The sequence below is a fragment of the Trichoderma citrinoviride genome, assembly GCF_003025115.1.
Source record: "Trichoderma citrinoviride strain TUCIM 6016 unplaced genomic scaffold BBK36scaffold_20, whole genome shotgun sequence".
Lineage (NCBI taxonomy): Eukaryota > Fungi > Ascomycota > Sordariomycetes > Hypocreales > Hypocreaceae > Trichoderma > Trichoderma citrinoviride.
In genome coordinates this window covers 43,877-57,037 of record NW_020194728.1, presented here as the reverse complement: position 1 = coordinate 57,037, position 13,161 = coordinate 43,877, and the positions used below count along the sequence as shown (strand labels likewise).

At 56.8% G+C, this 13,161-nt stretch overlaps 7 protein-coding genes across 7 annotated transcripts; 3 read left to right on the top strand and 4 right to left on the bottom strand.

Moving 5' to 3' along the window:
- Positions 1 to 369: 369 nt before the first annotated feature.
- On the bottom strand, positions 370 to 1,286 carry BBK36DRAFT_1189675 (hypothetical protein; the record flags this gene model as incomplete). Its single annotated transcript, XM_024896635.1, has 3 exons — positions 819 to 1,286; positions 699 to 727; positions 370 to 555 (listed from the first exon to the last, which is right to left on the bottom strand). The coding sequence occupies exons 1-3, from the start codon at positions 1,126 to 1,128 to the stop codon at positions 370 to 372; spliced, it is 525 nt and encodes a 174-aa protein (XP_024745237.1). The 5' UTR covers positions 1,129 to 1,286.
- Positions 1,287 to 1,969: 683 nt separating this feature from the next.
- Positions 1,970 to 3,076, top strand: BBK36DRAFT_1130480 (hypothetical protein; the record flags this gene model as incomplete). Its single annotated transcript, XM_024891847.1, has 1 exon — positions 1,970 to 3,076. The coding sequence occupies one exon, from the start codon at positions 1,970 to 1,972 to the stop codon at positions 3,074 to 3,076; it is 1,107 nt and encodes a 368-aa protein (XP_024745236.1).
- A 1,002-nt stretch (positions 3,077 to 4,078) lies between these two features.
- BBK36DRAFT_1189671 (DASH complex, subunit Spc34) lies at positions 4,079 to 5,288 on the top strand (the record flags this gene model as incomplete). Its single annotated transcript, XM_024896634.1, has 2 exons — positions 4,079 to 4,149; positions 4,236 to 5,288. The coding sequence occupies 2 exons, from the start codon at positions 4,079 to 4,081 to the stop codon at positions 4,978 to 4,980; spliced, it is 816 nt and encodes a 271-aa protein (XP_024745235.1). The 3' UTR covers positions 4,981 to 5,288.
- On the bottom strand, positions 5,109 to 5,789 carry BBK36DRAFT_1130528 (thioredoxin-like protein; the record flags this gene model as incomplete). The annotated part of the gene is made up of 1 exon (XM_024891852.1): positions 5,109 to 5,789. One exon carries the CDS (start codon positions 5,787 to 5,789, stop codon positions 5,109 to 5,111), a length of 681 nt encoding a protein of 226 aa, XP_024745234.1.
- A 574-nt stretch (positions 5,790 to 6,363) lies between these two features.
- Positions 6,364 to 7,969, bottom strand: BBK36DRAFT_152320 (hypothetical protein; the record flags this gene model as incomplete). The annotated part of the gene is made up of 2 exons (XM_024897600.1): positions 6,364 to 7,426; positions 7,859 to 7,969. 2 exons carry the CDS (start codon positions 7,967 to 7,969, stop codon positions 6,374 to 6,376), a joined length of 1,164 nt encoding a protein of 387 aa, XP_024745233.1. The 3' UTR covers positions 6,364 to 6,373.
- Positions 7,970 to 8,079: 110 nt separating this feature from the next.
- BBK36DRAFT_1189650 (hypothetical protein) lies at positions 8,080 to 9,563 on the top strand (the record flags this gene model as incomplete). The annotated part of the gene is made up of 2 exons (XM_024896633.1): positions 8,080 to 8,214; positions 8,274 to 9,563. 2 exons carry the CDS (start codon positions 8,080 to 8,082, stop codon positions 9,561 to 9,563), a joined length of 1,425 nt encoding a protein of 474 aa, XP_024745232.1.
- Positions 9,564 to 10,751: 1,188 nt separating this feature from the next.
- BBK36DRAFT_1172979 (hypothetical protein) lies at positions 10,752 to 12,179 on the bottom strand (the record flags this gene model as incomplete). Its single annotated transcript, XM_024895812.1, has 1 exon — positions 10,752 to 12,179. The coding sequence occupies one exon, from the start codon at positions 12,177 to 12,179 to the stop codon at positions 10,752 to 10,754; it is 1,428 nt and encodes a 475-aa protein (XP_024745231.1).
- Between the last annotated feature and the right edge of the window lie 982 nt (positions 12,180 to 13,161).

Below are 13,161 nucleotides of genomic sequence, written 5' to 3'. Positions count from 1 at the left end.
GCGGTCCAAGTGGGCAATAAGGCCACTACGGGGAGTTTGTCGAGGCATTGCTGCCCAACTTGGTGGACGATCCCCCTGTTGCGGTGGATCGTGGAGTAGTGTTACGAGTATGTACGAGTATGTAGGCAATGTAGGTACAGCTGGAATCCAGAGGACAGCCGCTAGGAGATGGATGCCGTAGCCAGGCACGCCCAAGGCCGCGCCCTTGCAGCCGAGGAGGAAGGGGGGCAGAGGAAGCGACGGGGGGTTTGGATGCATGCGCGATTGCGTTGCTGCTTCGAGGAGGGACTGGATTGGATCAAGTGAGACTCCAACCAGCCAATGGATCGATGGGATCAATGGGAGACGATTGCCAGGCGGCCGCAGTTCTCAGCGCTGGAGTCGTGCCACACCATCCGCCTCGGGAGCTAGAAGCAGCCACGGGCACCAAAGGAATCCCTCACGGGCTTTTCGTCTCGACTCGGCGGGATGCAGAGCTGCAGGTCCATCAACGTGAGCATTGTTCTGGAAGTGCCAGAGAAGAAGCGAGGAGACGTGCGTCTTTGGCCCCCTTTTCTGGTCAGGGCAGGTGGTGAGGTGTTGTTGTCCTACGTCGAGCACCGAAACACCATTGAGGCAAATTGGGGCAGATTCACTTGATGTTCCGAGTAGCGAAACCTAACAAATAACGACAGCATTGACTCCAGGCGCCTACATACTTGTACAACTGGCACTTGCTCCCAAGATGCTAGTACTCCTGAACAAGGTGGGATTAAGGGCTATCCATCCATGCATGGACAAGAACCGCCCGTTGGTCGCGTTTTTGCGGGATGCCGCACCTTTCCATGATGCTGAAACAGGGTTCAGCCAAGCCCGTTTGACCCGACGCTTCGGCTGATGCGCATTGAGCTGTCCTGCCCTTGCCCTGCCTTGCCCTGCCTTGCCTTGCTTCTGACTGGCCGTCATCTCTGATTCGACGCCGAGCGTTTGAACGAGGCCCTCGTCATCCGTCCGCTCCCGCGGGCCGCCCATTCGCCTGTCGCCTGTCGCCTGCAGCCCCTCGACAGCGCCAGTCAGTCCATCTGCAGCATCCAGGCAGCAGATCGCAGATCCGCCCAGGGCTGACTGTGGTCCTATTTGCTGGCCCATGCCTGTGTCGAACCTGATTTGCCGCCCTCGTCTGTTTATATAGATCCTCTGTCCTGCAGCTTGTTCCTCTGATTCGCCTCCCTCTCTTCCCTCCTTTGATTGCTCCCCTACTTTGCGCCGTCTCCCTTTTCCCCCTGAGCTTCTCCCTCCTCATTTGCACTCTCTCCATCAGCGAGAAGCCGTGTGAGGGTGTGCCGTCAAGGTGCTGCCAGACACGCCGACCCCTCGAGAGCTCTTGGAACTTATCATGCTCCCGAACACACCCCGAGTCTCTTCCTCTTCTCCGTACAGGAGATTTCAGCTCTGCATCTCGACCCCTTGACGGCTCTACCACCGCCCTATTTCGACGCTTTACTGCTTATCCGCCGGTCGTTTGAAAGCAGAGCCTCTTCGCAAATAGCCACAGAATCATAGACTACGATTATCCTACCTTATCTTCTACAAGGACACATGTTTGTGCCATAGAATTCCTGCTGCCTCTTCCCTGCATTGATGCTGATGGCTGCAGCGCCCCGCGCAGCAATACCCTTTGTTTTATTTTTACTTCCTTTTCTACCTCTATCTTATCCTCATTCCAAGCGACAGACCCCACGCCATTTCGGAAACGCCACGGCCAATTGATAACAAATTCTTGCGACTCTGATCCGAGACACGAGGGCCATACAAGACCAACGCAGCGGACCAGCCCGTGGCCAGATAAAACGAGAGACAGCTGCCCCCCGGCGCCTCGCCCAGTCATACGTTTCACACGGATCGAAATTGCTCACCTGCAAAGTAATACCGCCGCTGTCGCTCGTCTCATTTCTGCCTCACCACAACACAACATACATCACGCACAGCCATGGGCCCGCACAGCAGAAGCTCGCCGAGGCGGTCGTCAACGCCGAACCTGAAGCTCTCGCCGGCTCATGTGTCGGCGCCGCAGACCGCCGACCCGGCATCACCGCCCGACACGCCCATCGCCTCGCCACACTTCTCGCGCAAGGATGCCCCGGCGGCATTCTATCTCTTCGCAAACCCCCTGGCCCGGGACCCCAACATTAGGCCGTATGGCAGTGGCCATCAGTTCAGCTATCGCCCTCTGGAGCAATTGAGTCCGCGGTCGTCGTCCTCGTCCGGGGCTGATGAGGAGGACGCGAGCGACGACGAATCCTCTGAAAGCGCCAGCGTTGTCAGCCTGCCGGATTCTCCATCACAGGCGCAGCGCTTCGCGACGGGGAAGAATGCCTCTGCGCCGCACGAGTGGGACGCATGCGCATATGCCGATGCCGATGCCGATGCAGGCGCAGAATCAGATGCCAGCTCTGAATCTGACTCTGAAGCTGACGAGCGAGCCGAGTCAGACAAACCCAAGCGAACAGGATCCGCGCACGGCCCCGCGACAAGCATCCTAGACAACATGTGCAGCTTTACAATCGAGGATGTTGATCCTATGGACAGCGAGTGCGAGGGCCTGGCTGTCCTCCGCCCCGCTGAGATCGAGTCTGATGACGAGTCTCCCCGGAGTCGCTCCCCGTCTCGCCCCAGGGAGCTCGACAAGGGCATGATGGAGGATCTCGAAAACCTCCACTGCAGCAACGAAGCGTCCGACAACGAGGCGGAGCCCGAGGAAGACGACGCCGAGTCGGAGTTTATGCGGAGGCAGCAGGAGCTGAAGCGCATTCGGCGAGTCAGCATGTCGAGCAGCTTCGGCAAGAGGACGCACAGCGAGCTGAGCGACTCTGACGACAACGACAGTGCGCTCGACGTCAACGAGGCTGGTTCCAGCGCCTCGCGCTTCCGCAAGAGGATCAACCGCGGCAGCTTGCTCTTCCAGGATCCTCCGGCGCCTCGAATCGACGAGCTAGAGGAGCCCAACTCGGACGAGGACGAGTACGCCAACGAAATGCGCATTGCACAGGGGCTACCATACCATGGGATGGAGGTTATGGATACGGACTCGAGCTAAAGAGGAGGACGCACAAGAGCAGCAAACAACAATACGAACGCGGAAAAACAAGAAGCAAACAAACTCAAAAAAAAGACATCATTTCATAAATGATACGACCACCTCGGCTGTTTGAGCGGGAGGCATGTTACAACTATTGACGCAATGACGAATGATGTTACGATAGAACCGGAGAGGCGTATCGAGGCCTCAGGCGAAGTGTCCTTTGGATACCGATACTGGATATATACACAAGGCACACGGCGCAGCTGACCTGTGGTCTGAGCTGTTTGGATATCTGCTCTCTGACTCTGGCCTGTTGGCTTGGAGATGCAACAAGAGTCAACGCGCCTGATCAGGGTTAGGGTAGGGGCTGCTGCTGCTGTTGCAGCATACGTAGTCCCTGCTGCGCCCTCTTTATCCCCCTTGAGCATAACCCGAAAGGGGGATTTCTTTGATACCTTATTTTAGATCTTGCAGGCCTACTTGTTTGCTTGGGTTATTTACCTTTGTTATATTTAGATGAGCGGGCAATTAGAGGTTAATCTTGAGCGACTGTATGGGAGCCTCGCAGCTGATAGACCATAGATAGATTGGTAGATGAATTAGGAAGTGTCTATTCCACATCTGCTGCGGCAAATCCAAACTTGGGTGTTGTTGTTTCACTCGCCGTGTTTCTCTTCAATGACGTTACATCGACATCTCGGGAGTGGAACACAGCAGACAACAAGCCCCGCTGTGGGTTGAAGCCTTCAGAACAGCCACCACAGATCTATGGTGGGGGTTTGGCGCCGATTCCTTGGAGCTGCGGCGCATTTTGCTTGGATGCGCATCAACCTCGTCTCATCAACACTCTGTTCTGACTTGCTTCTCCAGCAGACAGGCAGCCGGCCTGACATCGCTTTGGACGGTGGAGCTGCCAGCGTTCAGTCAACATCTTGCACCTTGCACGAACTCGCTATAGCGACTCCTTACAATCGCTGGACCGCTCGCCTTCATCTAGAACGCAGTGCTGCTTAGAGCATGGACTCGTCACTGCTATCAGCTCACCTCGAGCAAATCCAGGCTTGTTGCCATGGAATCGATTCCCTGCCGTAAGAACGCCCATCTCCAACACTCAACGAAAAGCAAAGGGAAAAGAAAGCCCAAAAGTTGACAAAAAAACAAAACCACGCCCCAGATTCCCGCCCCCCAGAATCTTCACCAACGCCATGCTCTCCAACCACGACATCACATCCCTCATCCGCGACACCGAAGCCCACGAACGCGCCCTCTTCTCCGTCCCACCGCCACCCCCGACGGCAAAGCCCTCCAAGCCCTCCACCGAAGAAGGAGCAGGAGGAGGAGGAGGCGAGTCCTCCAAGCCCCGAAGCAATGCCAACCGCCGACAGACAGTCTTCAACGTCGCCTCGGGCGAAGTCACCACGGGCCCGACGACCACACGCGGCGGCGGCGCCGCCGCGCCCCATCGCCGCACCGCCGTGGCCGCCGTGCTGGGCGGCGAGATGCACGAGCAGCTGCGGCGCGGGGAGACGGACCGCAAGGGCGACCTGGACGTGGAGGTGCTGCTGCGGGGCGCGGAGAAGCTGTGCGGCGTGTACGAGCTGCCGGGTGCGCGGGAGCGCATCGCGGCGCTGCGGGCGAGGTTCCGGCACGGCAGGGACACGACGGCGTACTATGAGGCCCGGGTCGCCGAGCAGGCGGAGCAGCTGGCGGGCATGAATAATAAGGGGTGGATGGGGCAACATGGCGAGCATCAGGACGGTGAAGAGGCGGGCGAGGCCGGCGGCGGCGGGGACGAGTGGACGGAGGAGGATCTGCGGAGGGAGGAGGAGGAGGCGCGGCTGATGGAGCGGAAGAAGAGGGAGCTGCAGGCGAGGTTGAGGTCTATGGAGAAGGACCTTGGCGGGTTAAGGAACATGTGAGGATTGCACGAGCAGCGGTTGAGAAGCCAGCACAAAAACTATGATACCCCTTCTATTCCTGTTCTATCTTCCTCCATCTACTCGATCTACGGGGGCTACTCACAAACCACCACGCCTACTCCTGAATCTCAGTTCTTGTCCTTGGCCCCCTTGGCCTCCTTGGCCTTATACAGCTGCTCAAAGATGGCCGTCACATCATCTGCCCCCTCCACCACAAACTCCCCATCAATCACAATCTTCGGCACGCCCTTCATCCCCAATCTCTCCATCTCCTCCACCTCCTCATCAACCTCATCCCCTCCCCTCGCCTCCTCAAGCCACCTCATCGCGACCCCGCGCTCGATCCCCGCCCTCTCCGCCGCATCGCTCAAGTCCTCCCAGCTCGTGATGTCCCCTCCCCTCTCGAAGAACATGCCCATCACCTCCCTCTGCACCCGGTCCTCCATCTCCCACCCGCCCACCCGCCTCCCCAGGTGCGCCACCCGGTGCGAGTCGCGCGTGTTCCCGACCCTTCCCGCAAACGTGAACCGGAAGCCCTCCTGCTCGCCGAGCTGCGCCATGCGCGCGCGCTTCGCGGCCAGCCGGTCCGCGCCGAAGCGCCGCACGGCGACGTCCCGCACCGACGTCGACTGGCCTTGTGGGAGCGATCTGTCGAGCTGGAAGGCGTGCCAGCGGATGGTAAAGGTGGACGAGGACGCGCCGGGGACCGTCTTCTTGAAGAGGGAGACGGCGCGGTCGATGCGGGCGCGGGCGAGGTAGCAGAAGGGGCAGACGGTGTCGGAGATGATTTTGATTTCGTAGTTTGCCATTGTTGGTTGCGCGTGATGCTTGGTTATTCTGTAGGTACAGAGGCAGGCCTTTGGCTACAAGGGCGGATCAATTGTGTCGTATATGATCGATAGTGAGATGAATGTGAACTGGTTGAAACGAGAGGCTGCGTGCTAATCGACGTGGATACATGTAACAAGTTATACATATATTCACAAACTTCTATCTTTATAATGGACAAGAAAAGAGGCAGCCTAAACGAATGCCGAGCTTCATGTTCGGACCCTTCAGTTCTGCGGACTTGGACACGGCGTATGCGGAGTATCAAAAGGCGTATCGGTTGTCCGCCTAGGCAGCGACCAATGCACAACTTGGTGAGAAAAAGGGGCGCAGCCAACGACTAGTTCATTAAATGCACATAGTAAATGAAGATGGTCTCCAAAATGAGGATGCCTGAAAATCCCCGTGACATCGCAGTCGTCGTCGTCGTCTTCTGTTTGAAAAGCGGTATCATGGGTATCATTTCTTCTATCCGTCTACATGTACGCAAAGCCTCACGCCTCGAATTTGTCAGACGAGCCCCTTGCCTTCAGCTCTCGAAATCCTACACACATCCTCATGAGCGTCAAGCACTCCTCTCCCTCCGTCGTCCATCTTGTCTATAATGCTCGCGCCGTCTTTTGCGCCTCTCTTCTCGAAAAGCCTGCGCCGACCTGGGCCTGTAATAGTCCCCCCTGGGCCGCACCCGATCCGGGCCGTGTTGCGCAACAGCCGCATCAGCGTCTCGACCAAGCCTCGGGGCAGGCGAAGAAGCAGATGAAGAGCCTCTGGATTCCACAGAGTCGTACTGCACCGCTCGGTCCCAGTCCTCTAGTTTCGTAAACGGGCTCCTCAGCCACGACCGCAGCTCGTGTAGAAACAGCCGCGCATTGTCCCGGCCGAGAAACTCCGACAACATGTCCTCTGCCTGTCCGGCGCTGCCCATGATGTCGACGGTCTTGAGGATGGCGATGATGTACTCCAGCAGGAACTCGGCGTTGTTCGCTCTCCGCCGTAGCTGGGCCGCGCCCTCATTTGCATCTCCTGAACGAGAGCTGGACGCGGCGGAAGTAGAGTCGTCAGCGGACAGAAACGAGAACACTTGTAGTTCGCGGCGAATCCACATCCTCGCCCGTGAAACGAGAGCCTCGTCGCTGCAGAAGAGCCTCGGTGTCAGCTCCCGGTAGAGGGAGAGCCTGTTCGAGCCGACATGCTTTGAGAACCGCCTGTGCAGATAGACATTGCGCCGATGCGCTAGAGCTCTCTCAGCATCCCGACTGTCGTCCGTGATCCTAGGGATCCTGTATGTTCTCCTTCTAGGACGGGGGAACGGCGACAGATGGGCATATGTCCTCGTCGAAGAGGACGGTTCAGGTCGTGGTGGCTTAGGTTCGATAACGGTCGACTCTCGGCGTTCGGGAGGCCCTCGCTGCACTTTGGTCACGTCTCTCTTGCAGAGAGGGCACAGCGGGTTGTCATAGAGCCAGTTCAACACGCAGACGTAGTCAAAGCTGTCATGTCCGCAGGGCACCAGCTCGCACGCATCGCTGACGGCGTCGAGGCAGATGACGCAGCAGTTGGTGTCAGTCAGCTGCTCTCTTGCGGCCACCTCTTGCAGGGTGTTCTGGAGGACTTTGCGCTGTAGTTCGTCATTGTCATCAGCCAGCCCACTTTCCATGGAGGCAGAGCGACAATCTTGGTGCTGCCTGGAGGATGCTGCCAAAGAGCCGTGGCGATGATGCGAGAGAGAGCGATTGAGAGAAGATGCGAGGCAACGAGGTCCGAGGTTGAGGTGCGCAATCGTTATCGATTAGTCAGGGTGGGGCAATTATGTCAACCCAGGTACATACAAGTGAGATCGCTGAATCGCCGCAACTGTGGCGCTTTAGGCGCCCTGTAGCCGGTAAACAGTAGTGGCTACAGGGGGGCTGCTGCAGTGGGGTCAGCCTGTACTACCCGTAACTAGGTAGGTACCTACTTAGTGGCCGCTGAAGTGCAGCTGCTGCAAGACGCGCTTCTCTAAATTGATGACAAGCAGCGCGCTTCCATTCGCGACTTGCAAGTTCCCCACATGACGCTTTTCAACAAGGAGCATCAACTGACTACCGGCCAATCCTCTCCAGCTGCTGCTCGCCTGTTTCCTTCTGCTATCCGGCTTCAATTCTTCCTTTGCCTTCTCCATTGCCTTCTTGTCCCTTCAGACATGTCAATCGCGGCGCCTCGGTATCATTACTAACACCGGTTTGGTGTTCAACTCCCATCAAGCTTGGAGCCTCCGCTCGAGAGGCTACAATGGACGACAACTTGAAGAAAGAATACGAGGCAAAAGCCCAGAAAGTGCGAACAGACCTCAAGCAATGGGAAGCAGACTGGGCAAAGTCACATGATGGAAAGAAACCGGGGAGAGACGACATCAAGAACAATCCCGTCATAGGTACGCTCTTACAGCTCAAGCACTCAGCCCCCATGACGGCCCCCAGCTAAAGCCTCCAAAAGCCCAAAAGTATAAAGACTACAACAAGCTTCGCGATATCATAGCTGGCAAGCTGGCTCCAGACACCACCTCGGCGTCGAAGCAGAAACACGAGAAGCGCAAATCAGACGCTGCGCCGGCTGGCACCCCCATGAAGCGAGCGAAACACGCAGAGACTCCCTCGAAGCGCATGGCGCCTCCAAGCGGCGACGAGTACATGAACAGCCCGGCCGTCTCTCGAAAGCTATTCAGCCCAACCCCCATAACGTCCATCGGCCCAACGCCGCAGCGAGATGGCAAAGTCCTTGGCCTCTTCGATCTGTTGGTGGAGCGGGAGTTCAAGAGCCCGTTAAAAGGAGCGACTCGCCCTGCCAATGTCCACGCGACGCCTAGTAAGCGTAGAAGCAGCTTGAGCGATGATGCTGCGGCCAACCTCGGCCGTACTCCCAGCTCCACGAGCAAACGAAAGCTATTTTCAACACCTATGAAGAAGAGAGATGGGCAGAATATGGCGGGCACGCCTTCCTCTGTATCCAAGCTTCAGTTTGATACTCCCGCCTTTCTAAAGAGGCACTCTCTGCCGACGCTAGACGAAAACACGACGTTCGATGCTCCACCGCTCAGATTACCGCGAAAGCCCCTGGTTCGTGGCTTGAGCGAAATAGTGGCCAGTCTTCGGAAAGTCGAGGAAGAACAGTTGGACGACGATCTCGAGGCGTTGCGGGAGGTTGAAGCTGAGGCCGAGGCCGCCTCAGGAGGTCCGCCGCCTCAGCCCCCTGTCAAGTCGCAAAAACCAGAGCCAAAGCAGGACATACTGGAGCCGGATAGTCAAGCCAAACAGCTGCCATTGGGTGGATTCGACGACGAAGGCATGTACGACAGCCCTACAGAAGACGCTGTAGACCGCGACGGACGGCCGATGAAGGTATTCAAAAAGAAGGGACAGAAGCGAACGACGCGGCGAGTCAACATGCGGCCGGTGCGAACCAAGCGGCCAGCGAACCTGGCAGAGGATAATGAAAGTGATGAGGACGAGGACGACCAGGCAACGATTCCAGATACCCAAGCTCAGATGGACAAGTCAGACATCGCAGGCGAGTCTGACGGCGAATACGAAGACGGACATGATACCCCAGGCGCAAAGGCCAAAGCGGAAAAGCCCGCCAAGCCAGAAGGAGTGGTGAAGAAGGCGGCCCGCAAGGTCAACCAGCTGGCGCACGCAAACTTCCACCGGCTGAAGCTGCGGAACCACGGCGCCAAGGGTGGCCCGGCTCATAACAGCCGGTTCCGAAGGAGGAGATGAAGGCTGGGGAGACAAAAAGTGGCGTGAGCAATATCATGTATATGGGACTATTAGATGGGCTGGAACGGATCTGCAGCTCAGCTATCATGGGGCTGTTACGGAGATTGCACTAAAGGCGTTCTTTAGACTGAAGCATTGAATATACCTGGGGGATGAGAGGATCTCGAAGCGATGTACTATCTGGTGTGTGGTATAGCAGCAATAAAGGCACATATCGATTGACCAGACAGACGCTGGATGAGCCAAATTTGGTTACTGGCTAGGTAGCTACTCCTTAAAGAAAGCATAGGCCGTTATTGTCGAATTCACCGAAAACAAGAGCACCACAAGCAAATGTTCAAAACATCAAAGACAAAAGGGTTCAGACAGATATCCAACTTTAGTATTCTCATATTCCTTTATCGAGCCCTCAAGAAGAATTTCCCTTGATCCCAAGTTCCCTGCCTAAACACCCTTTCCAGTAGCTTCCTGAATCTGAGTTGAACCAAAGTGTTGAAGTAAGGCGTATCAAAGACCTATTTTGTTTCGAGTTTTGAATTTCCCCTCCCAACCCATTTTTGATTGAAAAAAATGCCCTTTTCCTTAGCACCTTGAATAAAAAGTAGAAAGAGGACGACACGAGATTCTTATTTGGCCTGACGGCAAGATCAAAGAGAAAAGAAGATGTTATCATGGGTCACCACATTACAGTAATGTAGGTGAATCGACACACACGGGGACAGAAGATACTGAAGAGAAGTGTCGAGACATGAGATTAAGAAGAAATATAGAAAAGGTTTATAGAAATAGCACCCTAGGTAAATAAAAGAGCCGACGTAAAAGACGTCTTATCATAGCCGAGCTTGCTGCCGTTACCATGACCCGGACGCGCCAACTCGTATCGTATCGTGTCAAACAAAGGGATGTAACAAGAAAAAGAGATAACACCGGTGCTATGCTGACAATGGACGCGGTACTAACAAGGCTTAATGTGATGAAGATGCCTCATGAGACGGTTGGGAAGAGGGAAGGAAAACGGGCTCTCAGTTTAAACTGAAGCGGCCCGCGACTCTCCCTCCCTGAAGGATGTTTCGCAGTGCCGTTCGGCGGGTATCAGTAAGAACTATTTATAAGAGAAGAAGAGTACAAGCGGCGGGGATGCAATTTCGGTGGTCGAGCCGCACAGGACGCGTCAGGGTTTCGCCCTCGTTACGAATTCAGGGACACGCCAACCTCGAACAGGAGCTGCACGAATTTCTTGTGCAGCGTGATGAAGAAGTCTGGCTGCCCAACGAGTTCCGCAAGGCCACGGGCCTTGAGCGAGGAAACGCTGCCGGGACCTCCCATGCGTCTGGTGAAGCCGCTCCCTCCGGTGAGAAAGCTGCTGGCGCTGCGGTCCACATTTGGCGCGTCCATGGCGGTCGATGATGATGCGACATGGCTGCCGGGTCCACCGCTCTGCAGGACGCTTCCGATGGGAGATGCCTCCGCCGTACGCTCTGCCTCGGCTTCGGCAAGAGTCTGGATCCAGGTGGCGAGCTCGCGAAAGGCCGCAGAAACGCCCGCAAACGTCTTCATGGCGAGTCTCTCTTTGTGGGTGCTGAGTGCCAGAAAGGCATAGACCCGCTTGTGACCTCGAGCGTGGAGATCGGGAATTCGGAAGATGTAGGCGGTGGTGTATCCGGCCAAAGAATCACCAAAAAAGATGGCACCACCCGACGCTGCCGAACCCGCGCTCTGCGTGGTCACAAAGGAAGGCGAGTTGTGGTGCTGAGGAGAAGCTGTGGGCGTCGCGGTCGAAGGGGCTCGCGGGAGAGTCTCAAACGATAGGGCGCGCAGACATGAGGCACGGATGAGCGAAAAGGAGTCGGGCAGAATGGGCTCATGAGTCGACGTGTAGTCCACATAGTGCACGTGGCTGGGATGACGCTCCGAAGTCGTAGACGTGCTGGAGCACGACGTTGTCCGTGAGCTCACAGACGACACGTTTTTCCTGCTGCGCGGCTGTCTCGGGACCTCGTGTTCGGCGTCCGTGTCACTTGAGGATTGCGAGTTTGGTGGCGACGCTGCGTCGACGGGGAGGAAGACACGCTCAGCCGGCGCGCGGGTCCGCAAGGTTGGGGCCCGCGTGTCAATGGCGTCTTCCGCAGCTGCCGCGACGTTCTGCTGCCTGCGAGGCAACGTCATGGCGCAATTGTCACAAGGTCCCTGTTTCCGGGTAACGGTTTCATCGTAGGTCCTACGGTAGCTCGAGTCTCGCCGTGGCTGCTGGGACAGAGGTCGCGGGCTCTCGGGTGGCGTGTCGAGGCCAGTCACTGCAGCGCCATCATTGCCGGAGCTGGCACCGGTGCCGGGGGATCGACGCAGGGCCGGACGGTGAGACTGGCCCTCTTGTGAAAGGCTCAGTTCCCGAAGCCCGTCGGTAACTGCGGCTGGCGACGCCCGAGGCTGCTGGGGTTCTGACGCAGCTGGAGCGGAGCGTGGGGGCTTGTCGCTTGATGCGGCTGAGGGTTCGTGACAGACGCCACAAGGACTCGCCAGACCCTCGGTGACCATCAGGGGAGTTGGCCCATGGATGTCACAGTAGTGGGCCAGACATAGCTGAAGATGGAGGGTTAGCAGGAGCGTGGAATCCATGGTAGGCTCATGTGCGTCGTGGGCATTTGTGAATGTATCGGTGCATGGAAGAGGAAGAAGGTGGCTGGAGTGAAAACGGCCAGCATGAAGGGGTAAATAGGCCTGGCAAAGGGGCTAAGGCGACGCCGCAATCCAATGAACAGGATTTCGTGGTTGCTGCGAGGTAAAGCTCACACTCAGATGCGAGATTGCTCAAGGGAGCCACTTTGGTCCCTTGAGAAGTAGGGCACAAAGGCGTGCGCAGCAGCAGCATCATGCTGGAATGCTTGTCCCATCTGAGCCATGTTGCAGGCCACTCTATCTTGTTTCTCCTCCGAGCACTGCACTAAGGACTTTGGACACTTGCCCAGTGCAACCAGCTTGACCATTGTGTACGAGCGGAAGACACTCGCGAGGTAAGAGCAGATAAGGGTGGTGCTCTCTCGGTCGACTCCGGCAACACTGCCATGGGCAGGTATACAATCCGGAGGGGAGACCATGTGGGCGGACAGCACAGCAGACTGATGGCAGCGGTGTGTCTGTGTGTCTGTATGCACGTACGCTTCTGGAGGGACATGTAACAGGCATGGCGTGGTATCTCCCGCTGCTCTGGTAGTGAGAGGTGGTCAAGGTGGCAAACAGTCAAAGCTCTCGACGGCACACGCACGACCTCTCGCCAACACGAAGCCAGGGAACTGCGGAGTCTCAACTAGAGGGAAGCAGAGGCAGCCCAGGTGGTAGCCAATGCAAGGAGAGGCAGATGGGAAGTAACAAAGAAGAAGAAAGGTCGGAAAGGGCGAGAGAAGGGGAACTCGGGCCAATCTCAGCAGCCAGCCTTGTGTTGGGTTTCGATTCGAATGTCGTGCGGTGCCAATGGATGACCGTGCAGACAGAAGATGGATGGATGCAGCTTTGCAGGATAATGGTTGGGTTGCGCATATGTACATATACATGCTGCATGGGGGAAGCCGAGCGCATGCAACATGCATGAGAGAGGAATGAA